The 23,741-nt window shown below is 40.3% G+C and overlaps 1 protein-coding gene across 1 annotated transcript; it reads right to left on the bottom strand.

Moving 5' to 3' along the window:
* Window positions 1–316: 316 nt before the first annotated feature.
* On the bottom strand, window positions 317–7,757 carry LOC132400268 (trace amine-associated receptor 1-like). The gene is made up of 3 exons (XM_059981240.1): window positions 7,442–7,757; window positions 5,493–5,565; window positions 317–1,566 (listed from the first exon to the last, which is right to left on the bottom strand). The coding sequence occupies exon 3, from the start codon at window positions 1,514–1,516 to the stop codon at window positions 461–463; it is 1,056 nt and encodes a 351-aa protein (XP_059837223.1). The 5' UTR covers window positions 1,517–1,566; window positions 5,493–5,565; window positions 7,442–7,757; the 3' UTR covers window positions 317–460.
* Between the last annotated feature and the right edge of the window lie 15,984 nt (window positions 7,758–23,741).

Raw genomic sequence — 23,741 nt, forward strand, 5'->3', positions numbered from 1 at the left:
CCGCTATAGATTGCTCATTGTGTTTAGCGAATGATGGAATCTTGAGGTGGGTAGATGGGAAAACAGAATGGGTTAAATGGGATTATTGTAATAATGAGTTTTTGCCATTGGACTGAGGATTTGCTTCAGTGCTGTGTCTCTTTCTGATTTTCATCCGACTACATCGTCTACATCACGAGCAGATTCCTTGAATGTAGCATAAATTTTCCACTAAAAACCCAGTACACATCATGGAAGAAATTGTTTATTCATGAATAAGATCATACAACTTTGCGTTCATTCCAAAGAACTTGAAAATTCTGAGTTGCGAGTGAAAAGTGGCAACAGGATAGAAACAGTATTCCAAACTAATTTCACAGCTTTTGGTTATATAATTGCAAGTGATATTTGTAATGACTTCTAAACGGAAGGGAGACATCAGGACCAGCCATCACCCAAGTTTTCACTCCCTGGAGTCAAATTAGAAGAGGTTTATCCTGGAGGAATCAGTTCTGAATATTTTAAAAGTTAGAATAATTTTCAGAGCTTTTCTGAACCACGAATAAAAAAATGCATAGATCACGGGATTGAATGCTGAGTTCAAGTACCCTAACCAAAAAAATGCGTCGAACATTAGGGAGGGTGTCTTGTGTTCAATGAAAGGGTCTATGAAATTGCAAGTGAAGTATGGAGTCCAGCACATTAAGAACACCCCCATCACGATCCCCAGAGTCTTTGCAGCTTTTCGTTCACTTGTCTGGGAAGCAATACTCTTGTTTTCCTTGATGGACTGCACCTGCCTTGTAATGTCATTTATGGCACGGGCCTGTTTTGTCGCGACGAAATATATTTTTGTATAAATACAAAGCATAATAAATCCCGGGAAGTAAAAGGAAACTATCGAGTAGATCACCGAGCACAGTTTCCCCATCACTAGAATACAGCCACCATAGCAGGATATGTTTTTGTAATAAAGCTCTCTAATTTCTATCAAGTTTAATTCTAAAAATATCATGCCAAAACCCACAAATGCAGGGATAATCCAGCTGATGAGGATCATGATTAGGACGGTGTGAACAGTTATTCTGGTTCTGTATTTCAGTGGGTCACACACCGCGTAGTAACGGTCAACAGAAATGAAGCACAGGTGGAATATTGACGACGCACAGAGCATGAAGTCAAAGCTTGCTTGAAACTTGCAGAACAAGTCGCCTAGGTACCAACAGTTTTCAATGGACCTTGTCAAACTGTAAGGCATCACCATACATCCCAGAAGAAAGTCAGCAATTGCCAAAGAAAGAACAAGATAATTAGTGGGTGTATGAAGTTGTCTGAAATGGGAGATTGCAACAATTACTAACAAGTTGCCAAACATTGTAACCAGAACTGCCATTGCACCAAACGCATAAAGCAATACTCGAAGACCATGGGAGCGGGTTGTTCTCAAACATGTTCCATTCACAGAATTATAGCAGCGTTCCACTGTATCTGCAATTATGAAGCTCACATTCATGTTCATCATGTTCATGTTCAGCATGAATTCCTGTTCTCTGCTGACTCCTCTCTTTAATATCCCATTGCATCCAACTGCAAGAAGGAAAATGACAAAGAAAACATTTCAATAGGACAGTTTTGGTGCTTACAATGCGCTGGTATATTGAAATCAGAAGTGTTTTCTTTGAATTCCTGAAACTAAATGCAGGATGTTGGACTATTTATTTATTTAGCAATGGAGAGTGGAATAGGCCCTCCGGCCCTTCAAGCTGTGTCGCCCAGCAACCCCCGAATTAACTCTAGCCTAATCACGGGACAATTTACAATGACCAATCAACCTATCAACCAGTACATCTTTGGACAGTAGGAGAAATCAGAGCACCCGGAGGCAACTCGTGCATTCCACACAGCGCAGAAGAGTGCCGGGATTAAACTCCAACACCCTGAGCTCCAGCAGTGTTGCACTAATCGCTACGCTACCATGGCTCTGGGGAGACTTTATTGATCCATTTTAATAACTTGTTTCTTCCCCCAGATTGCCCCACCCACCCCCTCTCAGATGAATCTCTAATCCCTGTTCACTCATCCATTTGGCTTCTTATAAACAGAAAGGATTATGCAGATGCTGGAAGTTCAGAGTTTCTCTCTCTCTCTCTCTCTCACACACACACACACACACACACACACACACACACACACACACACACACACACACACACACATGGAGGAACTCAACAGAATAGGCGGTATTCATTGAGAGGAATAAGCAGTTGACATTTCAGTCCTGATAAAGTGCCTCAACTTGAAATGTCAGCTACACTCACAAAATGCTGGTGGAACGCAGCAGGCCAGGCAGTATCTATAGGGAGAAGCACTGTCGATGTTTCGGGCCGAGACCCTTCGTCAGGACTAGGACTTGAAATGTCAGCTACTGGTTTTCAGTAACTGTCTCAATCTGGAGCCACTTCCAGTTGGGGAGTTGCATCCTGCCTCACGGGTTATTCGATGCCGAGCCTGATTCTCTGCTGCATGGGAAACCAGCAATCCTTGGAACTCCAGTTGGAGTTTAGAACTCCAAGCTCAAATCAATCTCAAATGAGCTAATCTCTTCAACAGGATTTATTTCCTTCATCAGGTTCTGCAGCTCCTCTCATATTGCCTTAGTTCCCTCAGATTATTTCAAGACTTCTTGAGACTCGGTATCATGTGGTGGCCTTACTCCAGTTCACAAGGTGTCATCAGAATAAACAAATACAGTATGATTACAATATATATTAATCATTAACATTGGTGTTTAGTGAGCAGAATTCAATATTATTGCTGCAAATAGTGATTTTTCTCACTGTGACTGAAGAACATTGAGGCACCAAAGCGACATTTTTATTACTTTAACAGTGAACAATACCTTGCTTGATCATGATCATTAGAATGTATTTAACATTCCATATTAATTTTAGGCAGGTTGTTAAATGTATACATAAAACTATATGGAATCCTTTGCCAACTTTGTCATCTGACTAGCAACTTAGTGAAGAGTGCAGCCTCCTTCCATTGCCACAACTGAAAGACAATGTCCTAACCACTACATTGCAACACTGGTGTTGCCCTTCGTAAGTGAGTGAGTCATCAGAAGACGTGACCCAAATATTTCCTTTTTTTTAAAAAAAGGGAGAGTAATTGATCCACGGAATGCAAAAAGCATGAAAATAAACTAGATTTTATATTCCACTCAAGATTATTTTTAGCTCCAAATGCCCGAACCCATGTATAGTACCTCACTACATTTTTTATTTTTATTTTTGCACTACATATTTTAAAAAGGTTTGAGTGCTTTCCCAGCAGATATGACAAATAAATCTGAGGCTTCCAGTTGGCTACAGGTATCAATTATAAAAGATATTTCATTGACATGCTCTCTGTGACTGTGGGGGTTTCCTCCCACAGTCCAAAGATGACCCAATTGGTAGGTTAATTGGTCATTGTAAATTGTCCCGTGATAAGGCTAGGGTTAAATCTGGGGTTGCTGGGTACAGCTCAAAGGGACAGAAGGGCTTGTTCTATATTTTATCTATTAAAATAAAATAAAATTTCATGCGTTCATTCCATTAAGATCCAAATTCTTATCAAAGCTTTTAATATGAATGAAATTATATAATTTATCATTTAACTGCAATAGCTTTCCCTTAGAGGTATGCATATAGCTAAATATGTTCACTGCTGGAATGAGGAATCAAAAATTAGCTGAAAATAAGGTGCAAAGGAATAGTTCAAGCCATCCCTCTTATGCATCCAATAATGCAATAATGAACATAATTAGCTTCTGCAAGTGGATCCTCAGTTTCCTTATTGCAGATCAATGCAGATTGGAAATAATATCTCTTCTTTGCTGACAATTAACGCGGGCACACCTCAAGGATGCATGTTGAGCCCACTTTCCTACTCCCCGTATATTCATGTCTGTGTGGCTAAGCACAGCTCAAACGTATTGTACGTAATGACTCGCTGACGACGCCACTGCAGTTGACAATGAGAAGGTGTACAGGAGTGAGGCAGATTGGTCGATGAGTGGTGTTGCAAGAACTTCGCACTCAATGTCAGGAAGACCAAGGATCTGATTGTGGACTTCAGGGAAGAGAAATCCGGAAAACACATATCAGTACTCATTGAAGGGTCAACAGTGAGGAGGGTGATCATCTCTAAATTCCTGGGTGTCAACATCTCGGAGGATCTATCCTGAGGCTAACACATTAATGCAATCAATCATGAAGAAGGGCACCAGCAGCTCTACTTCAATAAGAGATTGAGGTGATTTGGTATGTCACCAAAGACACAAAAAATTCTATAAGTGTACAGTAGGGAGCATTCTGAATGGTTGAAGAAGGGTTGTGCCATCATGGGAACAACCCTTTTCAATATTGAGCACATCTTTAAGAAGTGGAGCTTCTAAAAGGCATCTATCATTAAGGATCCTCATCATCTGCAACATGCCCTATCCCTTTTACTACCATTGGGGAGGAGGTATGGGAACCTAAAGACCTAACAATCAGGAACAGTTTCTTCTCCCACCCCCTGCCATCAGTCACTTGAAGTCAATGGACCACTGGATGTTCCATTGTTATTCCTTTTTGCTTTGCATTATTCATTTAGTTTTATAGTTTATAGTAATTTTATAGAGTCATAGAAAAATACAGCACAGAAACAGGCCATTTAGCCCACCTAGTCCATGCTAAGCCATTTAAACTGCCTAGTCCCATCCACCAGCACCTGGACCATAGCCCTCCATATCGTCCATGTACCTATCCAAACTACTCTTAAACGTTGAAATTAAGCTTTCATGCACCACTTGCACTGAGAAGTCATTCCAGTCTCTCACGACATTCTGAGTGAAGAGGTTTCCCCTCACGTTCCCCTTAAACTTCTCACCTTCCACCCTTAATGCATGACATCTGGTTGTAGCCCCACCCAACCTCAGTGGAAAAAGCTTGTTTGCATTTACTCTATATCCCTCATAATTTTGTATACCTCTATCAAATCTCATCTCAATCATTTATGTTCTAAGGAATAAAGTTCTAACCTATTCAATCTCTCCTTATAACTTAGGTCCTTCAGACTTGGCATCGCCCATGTAAATTTTCTCCATACTCTTTCAACCTTATTTACATCTTTCCTGTAGGTAGGTGACCAAAGCTGCACACAATAAGTCTGCGCACAGTACTACTGGTACAAAGTAACAAATTTAACATCATACAAGTCACTGATAATAAACTTGATTCTAAATCTGATTGAATGGATTGGATCAAAATTAAAATACATCTCTAAGATGCAATCCTAATTTTAACACACTTTAGCAAAAATTTTCTTCCCGTTTCCTTGCTTAATTTAATAACTTGTAATATTATGTTTATTTGTGGCAATAAATGTTATTTTCATTTTAGGATTATGGCTTAGTGATAAGAGAGATAACACTGATTTTCTTTGAAGCACTGTCTAGTCAGTGAGTTTAAATAAACTTGTAGTACCTGGAAATGGAACCCCTTTGACTTGTCACATCTTTGTCCTTTTAATTTTCTGAAACGGCTCAGTAAGAACTTTCTAGAAAACACACACAATAAAAATCATAAAGTATCACATGCTTGAACGAACAGTTATATTTGACTGAAAGACAAATTCAGCGAAAGAGAATAGAAGACTTCATATTGTTCTCTGGAAGTAGACAGATAAACTGACATAAAACATGGGTTCGAGTTTAACCAGAAACAGAATACACTTTGATCATCATCATTAATGGTATCATTTCTTGTTTTCATTTCTTCATCTAGATATGTTCACTAATAAAGCTTCCAAAGCTTCCAGATACAATGTAAAACTTAAAGGATTTCACCATTGGTTCAACTAATCAAAATAGAACACTCACCAGACCCAGCAACATACTTGTCTCATTTTCCAACTAAACAGTACAGTAATTGCCTTCCAGAGAATTTTTCATCTGCTGTTTATATAGCAAAATATGAGTCCCACCAATCATCTAATTATACTTTAGATCCAATCATAGCTACAGTAGGACTCAGAGGTTCCCATCCACTGGGGCATTAGACCTGTTAATGGACTCCACATTAGGAACCATAGTTAACATGCTCCTCATACTCAGGGGATGTTGATTCAAGCCAAAGAAGAAAAGCTGTAAAGATTTCTCACTTCTTCTGATGACTTACCAATTAAACTTTGCTCTCATGACATCCAGCACCTAATGGGGAGACCTTACTCTCCAATCTACCTCAGCAGTAAACAACAGAGTGTAGTAAATTACATTCTGATATTGGTACCTTATCTAGTACAGCTAGTAGTTTGAAGTCTACTCTAAACTGTATTTTATTCACCATTATTTTTGATTGTCAGATCAAACTCTATGAAGTACTCCAGCATTCATGATTGGATATTGCACCAACAAATATATCCAGATCTTCTCAATAATTCTAGTCATTCCAATGAAAATTGCTTTAATTCTTCAATTCTACTTCAAAAATGCTGTTTACAAAACATCTGTTAAGAAATAGTTGATTAAAAGCTCTATTCCCTATGTGTGAATATCAATATTCGATATAGAGCTCCAAATCGTAATAAAGAGGTGGGGCCAAATCATTAACATGGATGTCACTACTGGGAAACTTTAGCACACATAATATTTCCATTTCAAAGGAATACATCATAGCAACAAGAAAAAATCAAAAACAGGAAATTAAAATTAATAGTCATTTGGGATTAGAGATAATACAGTTGAATCAAATGGTACAACATGAAATAATGAAGAATTTGTTGCATTTTGAGGTAATGATAATTGTTTATCCAAAAAAGGAGACATCATTTCCAGGTGATTATGAAAATTGTTATTGTAATTTATTGATGTCATGTTCCTCATGGAGGTTGAGGGAGAAACAACATCTTGTAACAATACTTAACTCAAGCAGAAGCCGGAGAGGACACTTCAGCAAACAATTTCAAGTGTCGCCATAAAGATATATTAGGGCAGGCAGCCAAAACCGTGATCAATGTTATGGGTTTTAAAGGATGTCTTAAAAGAAGAGAGAGCGATAGAGAGGTGGAGAGATGAAGGAAAGGAATCCCAGAGTCTAACGGCCTTAGCAGCTGAAAGAACACTTACCACGGGTGGAAGAATTAAAACTGGCAATAATCGTGATGCTAGAATTGGAGGACCTGGATAAACTCGGAGGGTTCTTAGACTGATATTATTAAGAGTGATATGACTTCTTGAACGTGTACATTCCCTTCTAAAACCATAAAAGTAGCTTTCTCATATTTTAAGAAATCCGCTTGAAATATGAATGATTTGAACCAGATACAAATAATTCAAATATCGCATCAAAGATAGAGTGACTCAAGGATATAAATCCCCTTGTACTTATAGTTTGGCCATGGAAAAAGAAATGTAAAGAACTAAACAAAAACTTACAATGAAAGATGATGTTTCCTGGAACGAATTAACTGCCAACATAAATAATCTGCACTTTGTGAACTGTTTAATTTCTTTTAACTGCAAACCCAGAAGATTGCTCAAAAAGTAAACACCATTCAAGATTCTGCCACAGAGATGAATCAAGATCACAACTCCCGTTGCTGCCTTCCAGATATTCTTCGGTGCAGTGATCAGGAACAATGACGGAGAGCAGCAATCCACAGATTCAGCTGGATCAGAGATCTCACCCAGTCTTCTGGATTGAAAAACTAATCCTCTGGAGATAATCCTGCAAACAGCAAGGCACATGTGAGCTTCTCCATGACACAGAGGAAGTAATAAAAAGTACTCCGCAGCACTGCAACTGATAGGGCAGCCAGGAAACAGTTCACTAGTACAGCTGAGCCATGGAGTCAGTGATTGGTGTACAGCTGAGCATATCTTTGTCAAAATATAGGAAGTTCAGCTGTAAGTCTATGCTTCATTTTTTTTATTGATGCTGTTCAATCCAATGTTTAATAAAGCATTATTGTATTTGTCTGAAGAGGAAGCTACAAAGAAATAATGAATTTGGGGATTATTTGTTAGTAGATAAAATTCAGTATGTCATAGAGTCACTGAAAAGTACAGCACAGAAACAGGCCCTTCAGACTATCTAATGCATTTTATACTTCCATACAATGACCTTTCAAACTGGACCATCTAATTCAATTTGTACATTGATCTCTTTTTTTTTCAAGCCTGGATAACTTTCACTTAATAAGGTTTTTACATTGTATAAATTTAATTTCAGTACTTTAGGTCTTCTCTCACTACATGATGGGCACCACAGTAATGTACTGGTTAGCGCAACATCATTACAGCTTGGGCCATTGGGAGTTCAATTCCGGCGCTGTACTGTAAGGAATCTCCATGCACCGTCCCCGTGGGACGTGTGGGTTTTCTCCAGGCTCTGTGTTTTCTTCCCACAGTCCAAAGATGTACCAGATTGGTTAATTAGTCATTGTGAATTGCCCTGTGATGAGGTTCGGGTTAATTGAGGCTGTCAGGGATTACTGGCGCGCTGTGGCTCGAATGGCGGGAAGGGCCTGTATCACGCTGTATCTCTAAACAAACAAAGAAACAAACAAATAAATAAACTGAAGATTAAAGCTGAAGTATTTTAACAGAAAATGCAGATCAGTAACAAAGACCATGATTGATTGGTGGTTGTAGAAGATGTACCAGCAGGTGGTGCCAATGAGTTAATTTCTGAGCATAGTCTTTAACCCCTTGGGATTAAGTAAATACTATTGCTATAAATTGAGAAATGTGATGATTTTGCATTGATTCAGGAATTGAATGTTAAAAAAAATCTAGATTACTGCAATATCCTGATGCTGAGATCACTAATGACGTATGCCAGCACATACCAGGACGTATTTCAGCATTAGGGTATTGCAGTAATCTGGAAATTTTTGGCTTTTAAGTAAGTATTTCCTCATTTCCAGATCCTGATGTTGCTATTCATCATTGTATGTTTTTAATTAACATTGAATAAGTGAAAAGAATGTTTTTAAGAAAGTGAATGGTTTGCTGCATTTGGAAGAAGGTAAAAGATCCTTGTGGGCAGGGATCCCAGGATGGCTGCGTTCCCGGTCCTGTGTAGGCATGGACCTATGTTCTTGCTCTTGATTCTCAGCCAGCAAGCCTACTGCAGCTGCACATGATGGAGTAGTCAGTCCAACGCTCGCCCTTTTGGGCCCAGAGCTAATTCCACTCGCAGGCTCCACTACAGACTTCCATACTGCCCAGCATACTGCAACCACAAGCAACATTAGAAAGGACTAGCTGATTTTTATGCTGTATATAATATAATCTTAAAAATGAATTGTTTGCTTTGGTATTTTTTCAGTTTTTATAGTGTCTAATGTGTAGGTTCATTAAGGGAGTGTAGCTGAGAGTAGGCTTTTTATCTTAAAGCAATTACAGAAAGTAATATTGCAAAAATCACATTAGCAGCCACAGAAACATCTGTTAGCAGTTAACTCATAATAATTAATGATCCCTTCAGGTAGTGCTAGGGGTGGAGCTTACTTCTTTCATTCCACTGAAGACATGTCCACCCATGCAGGGCTTAAGAGGGTACTCTGTGTGATTATTAAGCCCTAAAGTAGTATTACTGCATACCAATTGACATGACTGGCCAGCAAGGTAGTGAAGCACTATTGCAGTGTGATAGACCTAGGTTCAATTCTGCCACTGCCTGGGAGGAGATTGTAGTTTCTCTCTGGGACTGCATGGGCTTCTTCCAGTGCTCTGAGTGCCTTGCTCACGTGGGTATAATCAGGCAGGGTAGACTCAATGTGCTGTGAGGAGCTGTTACTGTTCTGAACAGAGTTGTCAAGTCAAGGTGCACAACAGCACTGAAATGGACCTTTCGACTCACCTAGTCTGCGCCGAGCAGTTATTCTCCCTAATCCCACTCACCTGCACCGGCACCATATCCCACATTACCGCTTTCATCCTTGTATGCACTCAAATTTCTCTTAAACGTTGCAATCGAATCCACATCCACCACTTCTGCTGGGAGCTAGTTCCACACGCACACCCTCTGAGTGAAGAATTTCTCTCTCATTCTCCAAAACATTCTGTCTTTCACCCTTAACCATGATCTCTACTTCCAGTCTCTGTCAACTTTAGTGGAAAAGGCCTGTTTGCATTTATCCTGTCTATGCTCCTCACAATTTTGTAAACCCTAATCAAATCTCCCCTTGCTAATACCAGGGATTCAACTTTCCCCCATAACTCTGATTCTCAAGTTGCTAGCAACACCCTTGTCAAATTTTCTGTTTTCCTTCAAACTTATTCAATGTTCAAAGCAAACAAATTTATCAGAATGCACAAATGTCACCACATACAGCCTTGAGGTCCTTTTTCCTAAGAGCATACTCAGTAAATATATGGAATAGTAACTATAAACAGTATCATTGAAAGAACAAGTCGAGCATAGAATACAACAGACTGTGAAATACAATATAAATAAATAACAATAAATAACGAGAGGATGAAATAACAAGATACATAGTCATAGCAACACAGAAAACCTACAGCAAAATACAGGCCCTTTGGCCCACAATGCTGTGCCAAACATGTACTTACTTTTAGAAATTACCTGGATAGTGGATTTTGCCTAGTACATCATGGGTAAAACCCTCCCAATCATTGAGCACATCTACATGAAGTGCTATTGTAGGAAAGCAGCATCCATCATCAAAGATCCTTATCACCTAGGCCATTGTCTTTTCTCACTGCTGCCATCAGGTAAAAGATACAATTGCCTTGGGGCTCACACCACCAGATCAGGAACAATCATTACCCCTCAACCATCAGGCTCTTGAACAAAAGGGGATAACTACACTCATTCTATTTCTGGTGTTCACTTTAAGGACTCTTTTATCTTGCTATTTCATGCTCATTATATACTGCTATTTATTTATATCTGCATTTGCATAGTTTGTTTTCCATTGATCCTGTTTACAGTTGCTGTTCTATAGACTTGCTAAGTACGCCCATTGAAAAAAGAATCTCCGGGTTGTGCGTGGTGACATGTATGTACACTGATAATAGATTTTACTTTGAACTTTAAAGATAAAGCTTTCTCCAGAAGTGGCTGGGCTTGCCCAGGACTCTCGGCAGCATCTATGGAAAGAATGCCAGGCTGTGCCTGGCCCTGAAATCCTTGGAGGAGGAGTTCAAGGTGACAAGAGTGAGAGAGGTGATGCAGTATAGGGACTCCAGCCACCCAAAGGTGGCCCAGGCGGGCTTCATGGTAAAGACAGGGAGGAAGTGAAGAGTGGAAGGGGTCATGCAGCAGGCCGAATCTCGGCTGTGCCATGATGTCCTGGTGGGACATAATGACCCATGGAAGAGCTGGTCTGAGAAGCTTCCCAGCCCCCAGATATTGCACAGCTGAGGGAAGGGAGAAGTTCAAGCTCATCCAGGAGGAAGTTAGAGCAGCCATGGATGAAGGGAGATCAACCAAAATAATTTTCACTGCAGTTAACTAAAGAAATAACTTTACTTGTAGCTTTAAATAGATTGGAATAATTTTAGCAATTATTTGCCACTTCTTTCAATTTGCAGTTCCTATTTTCTTTCACTGTGCATCATAAATCAAAATTCTTTATAATTTTTATGTAATGGCCGGAAAGGAAGAGTGGGGTACTGGGGATATGGTCTGGGAGCCAAGGTGGCGGTAACCAAAAACTGTTTGGGTTAGATTTACCTTGGAGCTGGTTAAAAGATGAGCACTACATTGTGGGCTGAAGGGCCTGTACTGTACTGCTCTATGTTATATGTTGTAATTAGGAATGAGCAATAAATAATGGCCTTATCAGTGATGCCCACATCCTAAAAAATGGATAAACAAAAAATAATTATTGTTTTTACTTCTTTATAAGAACCAAGAACATGAATTACACTTTAGTAGAGCAAATTGAATTGTATGATCAACCCTAAACATTGACAAATCTATGACTTTTATTGCCTGCCTCAACTTATGGTTATAATTAATTTTTGTGTATTGAAAATCTATATTATTATGTCTAGCTTTCATAAATATAACAACTAAACAGAATGGAAAGCAGATATGGTCATTGTAAATCTGATTTCAATTTATGATTGTATTGAGGAAGCACATATTACATATTAATTTATACAGCATCTTATCAAAGTACTTCACATAATTAGTTACTTTTAGGTTGAGTACCTGTTGTTATGCAAGCACCTTGAACAAAGGTTAATATTTGGAATGGTTACTATTGACAGACCCTATAGTCAAGGAAGTGTGTCAGAAATCCAACTCATTTATGGAATACAGTGCATTTATGGTTCTGGTTAATCATTGCTATAAATGTTTTACAAGAAACACTGGTACAAATATTCATCATTAAACAATATTGAATTTATTTCTCTTTATAGCAATGGAAACAAAAGAATTGTCAGGAGTAAAAGCTTCAGTACTAATCATGAAAATATTCAACAAATTTTCATTTAGGTCATTGTACATAAAAGTGAAGTGTCAGAAATTATTCAAGACATAAGCGCAACTACCAATGGGCTTGATGAAGTTGTGATGTTTTAAGTGTTTTCTACCAATGTACAATGTACGATGTTCAACCATCCCCAAAGCTGTCTTAATCCTCCATAAATCAGACTTTTCAAACTCAATTTAAAAGACTGGAAAGCAGATTTCAACAGAAATGTAACAGTTTTTTTTGATCAATTCCTGTTCAAGATCTTCATAGTGAGGCCCAGAATTTGCCCAGAATGTACACATTTGGCTTCATACAGGTGGATACAACATGGCATGGATTGTTGTCAGATTTCTAGAGAAGCAAAGAACATATAGAATCAACTTATTATCACCGGCATGTGTCGTGAAACTTGTTAACTTAGAAGCAGCAGTTCAATGTGAAGAGCCATGGAGATTGCATCTGCAGTTGACCTATTGTGGCGATAGGCAAATTGCAGTGGGTTCAGGTCCTTGCTGAGGCAAGAGTTCAGACTAGTCACGACCAACCTCTGAAAGCATTTCACCACTGTTGATACGAGTGCTACCGGGCGACAGTCATTACAGCAGTTCACATTATTCTTTTGAAGCAAGTGGGAACTTCCACCCATAGCAGTGAGAGGTTGCCGAAACATTCCTAGGAAACATAGGAATGGAAGGAACATAAGTGGAAAAAGACCTAAACAGCAATCCCAAAATACAAAAAAAAAACATTGAACACAATCACGTGGAACGGGAAACTTATCACGTCCTTGGTTCAAAGCTGAACAAAGGTACTGTTTTCCCATAGTGAGATGAGATTGACTGCCTTTGGCATCAAGTCAGAATTTAACTGTGTGCAGCATTAAAGAACCCAGTAAATCTGACATCAATGGGCATCAAGGGAAAACAATCTAAAGATGATAAGGGACTGAAAAGATGTTCCATAAAAACATAAGAACATAAGAAATAGGAGCAGGAGTCGGCTATCTGGCCCGTCGAGCCTGCTCCGCCATTCAAAAAGATCCCAGCTGATCTGGCCATTGACTCACCTCCACCTGCCTGCATTCTCCCCATAACCCTTAATTGCCCTATTATGCAAAAATCTATGCAACCTTGCCTTAAATGTATTTATTGCGTTAGCCTCCACTGCTTCATACGGCAAAAACTTCCACAAATTTACCAGTCTCTGGGTAAAGCAATTGCTCCCCTTCCTCTCTGTCCTAAATCTACTCTCCTGAATCTTGAGGTTATTTTCCCTAGTTCTAGTCTCACCCACCAATGGAAACAACTTTCCTACCTTTATCTTATCCATGCCTTTCATAATTTTATATGTTTTTATTAGATCTCCTCTGAATTCCAGCTAGTACAGTCCCAAGCAATTCAATCTCTCCTCATAGTCTATTCCCCTCAGCTTGGAGTCAACCTGGTGAACCTCCTCTGCACTGTCTCCAAAGCCAGTATATCCTTCATTAAGTAAGGAGACCAGAACGGCACGTAGTACTCCAGGTGCGGCCTCACCAGCACCCTTCACAGTTCCAGCATAGCCCCCCTGCTCTTAAATTCAATCCCTCTAGCAATGAAAGCCAAGTTTCATTTGCTTTCTTGATAGCCTGCTGCATCTGCAAACAAAACTTCTGTGATTCATGAACAAACACTCCCACATCCCTTTGCACAGCAGCATGCTACAATTTTTTACTATCTAAATAATTATCTGCTCTTTCATTTTGTAGATGACCTCACAATTACTACAGACTGAAGTTACACTTTGCACAAAGGACAATGGCTGCGGTTGTTGGAGGCCAATCTCCCCACCTTGTGATATCACATAGGGCAGTGCTCTGAGCCCCGGTCACTTCATTGTTAATTTTCCTTCCATCACAGGTTCAGAAGTGAGCAAGTTCAAGGATGATTGTGCATGTTCAATTCCATTATCAATTCATCAGAAAATAAAGTAGTCCAGGTTGGTGAGAACACACTTAGAATGTTTGTGTAGTATTGATCTCCATATATAAGGAAGATTTTAACTGACTTGGAGGTAGTACAATGAAGGTTTACTTAACTGGTTCTTGGAAAATATGAGCTGACATATTAAGGGAGTTTGAAAATATCAGGTCTAAACTTACTTGAGTTTGGAAGAATGAGCAGCAATCTTAATAGAAACAGGTTTGTTAAGGTTGTGTAGCCTGGGTGGTAATGGGGCTAAGCTCCCACTACCTATTAAATGCTCCCAATGGCATGTGTCTCAAATAGCCTCTGACAACCAAGTCCAGTTCCTAGACTTCATGTGTGGCTTAGCTACTTACTAATCCCAGCGGAACCGTTTCTACTGACAGGAGAAAAGGCAAAGACAGATTACTGGTGTCCTAAAACCATTTGTTTCAGGCAGACAGGGCTCATCAGCGCGGTTGGCAGCTCATCTAAGAGAAGGAAAACTCTGATTCAAACCCATTTGAGGGGAAGGCTTTAGGATTAACCCCCCAAGGGAAAAATCCAGAGCTGGAGTCCCAAAGACAGTCCTACGTTGAGCTCAATGCTGTCTGGCAATTCCTGCAAGGCTGCTGATACCAAACTCTGCTGTTCCTTCGGGTTCCTCAGACGTCTGGAAAGGGCGAGCTTCCAACATGGGCAACAGTCCATATCTAGACAGCTAGGGTCCCTGGAGCTGAGCCTGGTTCCATGGTGCAGAAGGCAAGAGGAAGATGATGCATGCAGTAGTCATAAGGGATTCCATAGTAAGGGGGACCGACAGGAGTTCTGTCAGCCTGATAGAGATACCCACATGGTGTGTTCCCTCCCAGGTGTCAGGGTACGGGATGTCTTGGATTGGGTGTAGAATATTCTGAAGGGAGAGGGTGAACATCCAGAAGTTTTGGTACATGTTGGTACTAATGACATGGGTAGAAAAAAGGAGGATGTCCTGAAGAGAGAATTCAGGGAGTTGGGTAGGAAGCTGAAAGGCAGGACGACTAGGGTAGTAATCTCAGGATTGCTGCCTGTGCCACGTGCTAGCAAGTGCAAGAATAGTAGGATCAGGTGCGGCTGAGAGACTGGTGTAGGGGGCAGGGATTCAGATTCCTATATCATTGGGGCCTCTTCTGGGGAGGTACAACCTGTACAAAAAGGACGGGTTACACCTGAACCCAAAGAGATCCAATATCCAAGTGGGAACATTTAATAGAGCTGTTAGGGAGGGGATGGGAACTGGAGTGATAGGGCTGAGGGAGGGGAAAACAGAAATAAATCAAAGATAGCGTGCAACAGAGATTATAGAAAGAACAGGCAGGAGATGAGGCATAATCAAAGCCAGTGGAATGAGTTACAGGGCAATAGAGATGTGGTGCAGTTAAAACAGAAAGCAACAAATACTGGACTGTGAGTGTTAGGAATTTTTTACGTGATTTTTTACCAAATTACCCCTTAGCCTTCCCTTTAAATTTGGCTTATGTTATTTTTCAGCTTAAACCTTTTCAAAAATAATTAATTTCTAAACAGTTAATGAATGCTCACATTTTGCCTAATGATAGGGTTCAACGCATCTGGGAAGTAGAACTTCAACGCTCACTTTCAGACAATCATTGGAGTAAAATTTATTATCTAGTCAATAATTCATCTATCTGTGCACGCCATACCATAATTCAATTTAAGATAGTACACAGGGCCCATATGTCCAAAGATAAATTGGTGCATATTTTTCCTAATATAAGCCCTATTTGTGACAGTTGTAACGTAGAAGTGGCTACTCTATCTCATATGTTTTGGTCATGTATAAGCTTAAACAATTTTTGGAGGGATGTGTTTGGAATATTATCTAAAGGTATAGATGTGGATGTTCAACCTAATTGACTTACAGCAATTTTTGGGATTATTCCAGAGGAAGCAAGCAAAGTGTCTGCTTCTGCTTAACATGTGATAGCCTTTCAACTTTACTGGCTAGAAGAGCTATTTTGCTACATTGGAAAGAATCTAACACCTACTGTTTTTTATTGCCTCTCCTCCATTATGTCATGTCTAAGCTTGGAGAAAATTAGAAGCCAGACATTTGATGCATCCTTTAATTTTGAACAAGTCTGGCGACCCTTTATTCAATATTTTCACATGATTTAATTTATTTTTAATTTATTTATTTTTCTTTATTCTCTTTTGAGAAAATCCTTATCCATGAAGGTTCGGAGATGACTGGAAGGATGTTTATTTTTCTCTCTCTTTTTTTAAAATTTTATCCTCAATTGGACTACCCAATCTTTCTTTTTCTTTCTTTTTTCTTTCTCTTTTATTTTAGTTTCAGTTTAGTTAGTGGGTTTTTTTTCTCCCTTCATCAAATAAAATTCCCAATCTTTTTTTATGATTGCTATGAAGAGTTGTAGTTGTTTTTTTTAACCATTGTCTATATAATAGCATAACATTTTACCTATCTGATTTTGACATTATATATTTTCTGTTTTTTTTATTGCTGTTTATATGCCTTTTATATTATCCGTTTGCTAAACTCCTCCTCTGATTTGTATATTCTTTATTTGAAAATCACTAAAAAGATTGAAGAATGAATCGACTGTGAGTGTTGTATTTGAATAAGGAATAACTTGGATGTTCTTGAAATTCAGCTACAAATTGGCAAATATGACTTTGTGGCCATCCCTGAAACTTGGCTAAAGGGAGTAGAATGTCCAAAGATATACGGTATATCGGAAAGATAGGTTAGTAGGCAGAGGGGTTAGAGTGGCCCTGTGTATAAGAAATAATATTTAAATCTTTGGAAAGAGATGACCTAGGATTGGAAGGTGTAGAGTCTCTTTGAGTTGAGTTAAGAAATGGCAAGGGTAAAAGGACCCCAATGGGGTTTTATACAGGCCTCCTAACAGCAGCCAGGATGAAGATTATAAATTATAGCAGAGATAGAAAAGACATGTCAGAAAGCCAGTCGTTGGGGACTTTAACATGAAAGTGGATTTGGAAAACCAGGTCAGTACTGGACCTCAAGAGAGAAAATTTATAGAATGTCGAAGGGATTACTTTTTAGAACAGCTTGTTGTTGAGCCAACCAGGGAGATCGGCTTTGCTGGATTGGGTGTTGTGCAATGATCTGAAGGTGATAAGAGAGCTTAAGGTTAAGGAACCCTTAGGGAACAGTGATCACAATATCATCAAGTTCACATTGAAATTTGAGAGGGAAAAAATAAAATCCAATGAGTCAGTATTTCAGTGTAATAGAGGAAATTACAATAGCATGTTAGGGAAACTGGCTGAAGTTGACTGGAAAGGGGCATTTGCTGGAAAGATAGCAAAGCAGCAATGGCTGGAGTTTCTGCGAAAAATGAAGGAAGCACAGGACAGATATATTCCAAGTAAGAAGAAAATTTTCAAAGGGAAGAAGAACACTATTGTGGTTGACAAGTGAAATCAGAGCCAAAATGAAAGCAAAAGAGAGGGCATACAAGGAAGTGAGAACTATTGGGAAGATCAAGGACTGGGGAGCTTTTAAAAACTTGCAGAAGGAAATTAAAAAGGTCTATTAAGAAGGAAAAGATAAATTATGAGAGGAAGCTCGCAACTGATATCAAATAAGATGCTAAAAGCTTTTTTATAAAGGGTAAAAGAAAGTCAAGGGTAGAAATAGGAGCAATACAAAATGATGCTGGAGATATTGTAATGAGAGATGCAGAGATGGCAGTGGAACTGAATGCATATTTTGCATCAGTCTTCACAATGGAAATCTCTGCAGTAGACTGGACATTCAAGAGTGTCAGGGAAGTGAAGTTTGTGCGGTGAAAATTACGACTGAGAAAGTATTCAGGAAGCTTGATGATCTGAGGGGGGATAAATCTCCTGGTCCTGATGGAATGCACCCTTGGGTTCTGAAGGAAGTAGCTGGAGAGATTGCAAAGATATTAACGATAATCTTTCAAGAATCAATAAATTCTGGCATTGTACCAGATGACTGGAAAATTGAAAATGTTACTGCTATTTAAGAAGGGTGGAAGGCAGCAGAAAGGAAACTATAGATCTGTTAGCCTGACATTAGTGGTTGGGAAGTTGTTGGAATCGATTGTTAGGGATGAGATTACAGAGCACCCAGAGGCACATGACAAGATAGGCCAAAGCCAGCATGGTTTCCTGAAAGAAAAATCCTGCCTGACAAACCTACTGCAATTCTTTGAGGAAATTACAAGCAGGGTAGACAAAGGAGATGCAGTAGACATGGTGTACTTGGATTTTCAGAAGCCCTTTAACAAGGTGCCACACATGAGGCTGCTTAGCAAGATAAGAGCCAATAGAATCACAGGGAAGTTATAAATGTGGGTGAAGCATTAGCTGGTTGGTAGAAAACAGAAAGTGGGAATAAAGGGATCCCATTCTGGCTGGTTCCCAGTTACCAGTGGAGTTCCACAAGGTCGGTGTTGGAACTGTTGCTTTTTGTGATGTATTCAATGACTTGGACTATGGGATTAATGGATTTCTGGCTAAATTTGCTGATGATACAAAGATAGGTGGAGGAGTGGGTAGTGTTGAGGAAACAGAGAGCCTGCAGAGAGACTTAGATAGTTAGGGGAATGGGCAAAGAAGTGGCAAATGAAATAATATTGGAAAGTGTATGGTCATGCACTTTGGTAGAAGAAATAAACAGGCAGACTATTATTTAGATGGGGAGAGAATTCAAAATGCAAAGATGAAAAGGGACTTGGGAATCCTTGTGCAGGATACCCTAAAGGTTAACCTCCAGGTTGAGTCGGTGGTGAAGAGGGTGAATGCAATGTTGGCATTCATTTCTAGAGGTATAATATCTAAGAGCAGGGATGTGTTGTTTAGGCTCTATAAGGCACTCATGAGACCACACTTGGAGTATTGTGTGCAGTTTTGGGCTCCTTATTTTAGAAAGGATATACTGACATTGGAGAGGGTTCAGAGAAGATTTACAAGAATGATTCCAGGAATGAAAGGATTACCATATGAGGAAAGTCTGAACTGTATTCCCTGGAGTTCAGGAGAATGAGGGGGGATCTCATAGAAACATTCTGAATGTTAAAAGGCCTAAAAAGATTACATATGCTAAAGTTATTTCCCATGGTAGGGGACTCCAGGACAAGAGGGCACAACTTCAGGATTGAAGGACGTCCTTTTAGAACTGAGGTGCGGAGAAATTACTTTAGTCAGAGGGTGGTAAATCTATGGAATTTGTTGCCACAAACGGCTGTGAAGGCCAAATCAGTGGGTTTATTTAAGGCAGAGATAGATAGGTTCTTGATTAACCAGGGCATCAAAGGGTATAGGATGAAAGCAGGGGAGTGGAGATGACTGGAAGAATTGGATCAGCCCAGGACTGAACGGCAGAGCAGTATTGATGGGCTGAATGGCATACTTCTGCTCCTATATCTTATGGTCTTATGGTCTTAACACCTGTGGTTGACCCTGACTTCTGGAGGCGTCAATAATGAGTCTCTGAAGCAAACTGACAAAGTATTGCTAAAAAAGATGCTTCCTTTAAATGAGGAGTTTACAACCAGGCACAAAAATGGGAGATTAGCTATTTCAGAGGGTGAAATTACTGTCAGGGGTTGTCTATCTTTGGAATTCTCTATCCCAAAGACCTGTGGAGGTGTTGTTGAATATTTTAAAGACAAGGTTAATATGTATTTAAACTCCAATGGAATCAATTCACTTGGGAGGAAAGGGGATAAATGGTTATGAGGCCAATCTTGGAGCAGCAATTATCTTAGTGAATAGTAGAGCAGATTTGAGGAGCCAAATGGTTCACACTGTTCCTGTTTCTTATGTAGCTTGACCTAGAAATGTCGACATCAGTGACATGTAACAAGCATGCCACAGGAAGTCTGGGTAATGGCTCTTTCCATCAAGAGTGGAACTTAAACCACTTTCTCTTGAAATTTACCTTACCATTGTTATTAATCATCGACGTTCAAGAGATCACAGCTGATGAGGAGCATAGCTACTCCAGCCACGTAAATAAAACAAAACAGTGTCTGGATACCTTATGAAGAATAACTCAGCTTGTGACACTTTTATCATCAGTATAGTGGAAGTCAGGAGTGTGATGGAATACTCTTCCACTTGATTGGATGAGTAACGCTATAACAATACTCAACAAGCTTGACTCCAACACAAAGCAGCCTGATTGACTGGCACTCCATAAGAATATCAGAACATGACACGTAAAAGCAATTTGGCTGTTTGCATGTATTCTGCTATTCAACAAAATCATTACTGATCGTTCCCCCTCAGCATCACTTACTGCTCAGCCAGGGAAGCATCATTCCTGCATCCAGGAAGTCAAGCACGCAAGAATTTTAAATATGTCAATGAGATCCCTTCTCTTTTTGTAAACTCTGGAGAGTAGACACCCAGTTCGATTAATAGTCTGTGAGCCAGGACCCCAAATTTGGGCCACCAGTACCATCTGGGGGGAATAGTTCTTATAGTGATTTTTGGCGAGGTACACTAGGGGTAGTGCTAGAAAATATATAATAGCATTGCAGTGGTGGTAGCTTTCATTGGGTTGCACGCATATACAGGATGTGACACTAACTGCTATTGCAGGCAAAGGGCCCTAAAACTTCTGACCAGCAACAGGGAAACTCAGGACTCATTTTTAAAGTTGGGTCAGGAATGGGACCTCTCCCCAGAACTGCTGGACAAACTGGAGGCATTTACATGTCTCCTGTATATCCCAAAAGCATCGACCACCAGGGTCAATGAGCTTAGGTATCACCTTTTCTGTGCCAAAAAATGGTAAAATCGAAAGTCATCAATTCCCACCATGCAAGGACTGCTTAACAAAACATGCACAGCGAGCCAACTACCAGGCTGGTATATGGAGAAGATGCTTGGAGAAGGACCCAAAAGTGCCAAGCCCTGTTGGCAGAGGTTGGAAGATGGAGAGTGAAGAGGAAGCTGAACAGTTGGTGGTGCCCTGGATGGAACACCAGCCAGCACCCGATGCCGTCCTGGATCTACCAGTCTGTAACTGTCCAAACAAATGTATGTGTGTTGCAAATGGCCTGAGGTGTACTGACATGTGTAGACTGGCAGACTGTGAGAACCAGGCATCCACCTCAGAGAGCGTAGAAAGTTCAGATGAAGATATGGAAGGTGTGGAAGACTTGGAAAATTATTACGATTATTAATAGGTTATGTAAGTATGGAAAGCAGTTTTTGATTAAATATATTCATTTCACAACCAAATGGGGCCTAGGTTATGGCTGTGTGGAACCCCACATTTGAATTATTGTACTGTAATTCTATATGCTATGACAAATGCTTAAGATTGTTTTGATTTGATACAACAATATGGAAAATATCATGACATTGATAAAAATCCAGAAATCTCTCCAAATGAGGTTTTTTCTTTACCTTTTGGGGGGTGGGGTAACATTTTCTGCTGTACTGATATTAATACGGAATATAAACAAAAAGTGATACTGTTATGATCCCAGCCCACTCCTTTGTGAGAATCGCAAGAGCACCCGTCGAAGGGGGGTGGGGGGTCAGTAGACCCAGTAGATGAGAGAGAGAGAGACGTGCCAAATTGCACGTCCCACCCGGGATGCAGAATAAGACGACAGCGACTATTGTCTCATGGAGACCACGTGAAAAGCCCTCGGGCAAGGTGGGCTGATTGAGAGAGAGATTGCATCATCCCAACCTGATTGACACCTGCGGCCCCGTGAGGAAGTATAAAGGAGAGTCTCAGGGGGAGAGCCCCCTTAGACGCACCAAGAAGACACGAGAGAGTGTTCCCGCAGCAGCGGGAAGCCATTCTGAATGAAGCCATGTGCGTTAGATTCCGGGATTGGAATTTATGGCTGGAATCACAGAAAACCGCTTTTAACTAACATCGGGGAGAGGAAACCAACGCTTCCCCCCCCCCCCCCCCCACCGATTTCACGGAAGCCTCATCAGCACTCGGCAAGTTCTTTCTCTTCTCCCCAATCTCTCTCTCTCGGTCGCCCCACGTGAAACCCAGCGATTTTCAAAGGGCTGAGGCCTGCAGATTACTGAGTGACTTTTATCTTTCCAACGGACAATCTATTAACCCCTAGACACCAGCAGAGCTCACTTCTTAATGATGATTATTACTATACCCGCGCTTTAGATTGAGTGTTGACAATGTGCACTATCTGAATGTATGTATTAAGCTTACTTTTGTGTCCCTTTATAAATAAAAACGTTTGAAAATAGTGACATCAGACTTCAATGGACCTCTCTATCTTTGCTGGTAAGTTCTCCAGTTACGGGATTTCGTAACAGTTGGGGTTCTCGTCTCGGGACTTGACACAAAATTGGGAGGCCAGTGAATCGGGCTTGTAAATCAAAAACCTGAATCTGGTTACGCGGGTAGCCAGACGGGAAACCAGCAAAGATGGACGTGGGTGAATTTATGGAAAACCCGATGGTGGGGGCGCTAGAGGCGGCCACCAAATCAGACTTGTTAAATTTAGCGAAGGGGTTGAACCTCACAGAAGTGAGGTCCTCCATGAAAAAGCGGGAGGTACGAAGGGCCATAACTCAGTATTACATTGGGAAGAATGTGTTTGAAGATGAGGTATTGGAAGATATCCCTGACAAAGTACCATCAAGTGGGACTGTTCAGTTAGAGGTGGAGAAATTAAGGTTGGAACATGAAATTAAGTTAAAAGAGCTGGAAGTGGCTGAGAGAGAGAGAGAAAGGGTTGAGAGAGAGAGAGAGAGAAAGACAAAGACAGCATGAAATTCACCTAAAGAAGCTAGAAGCAGAAGAGAAAGAAAGGGAACCGTCCGAGAAAGAGAAACAGAGGCAACATGACCGGGAAATTGAGAAGATGAAGAACGAGCGAAGAGATCAAGGGTTAGACCAAGCAGAGCGGTTTAATGTTAGTAGGGAGTTGAGATTGGTGCCCCCGTTCGAGGAGACAGATGTCGATAGTTATTTCTTGCTTTTTGAAAAGGTGGCAGTAAATCAGAAGTGGCCAAAAGAGCAGTGGGTGGCGTTGTTACAAAGTGTGTTAAAGGGGAAGGCCCAACGAGCATATGCGGAGTTGTCCCTGGAGGAGGGAGGAGTGGAGAATTATGATGAGGTAAAAAAGGTCATTCTCCGGACTTACGAATTGGTACCTGAGGCCTATAGACAAAAGTTTAGAAATTTAAGGAAAGGGTGGAATCAAACGTATACCGAGCTAGCCCATGAGAAGGGTGTGCTCTTGGACCGTTGGTGCACCGTGGAAAGAGTGGACGAGGATTATGGGCGTCTCAGGGAGTTACTTTTGATTGAGG

Source organism: Hypanus sabinus, chromosome 10, assembly GCF_030144855.1.
Source record: "Hypanus sabinus isolate sHypSab1 chromosome 10, sHypSab1.hap1, whole genome shotgun sequence".
Taxonomy (NCBI): Eukaryota; Metazoa; Chordata; class Chondrichthyes; order Myliobatiformes; family Dasyatidae; genus Hypanus; species Hypanus sabinus.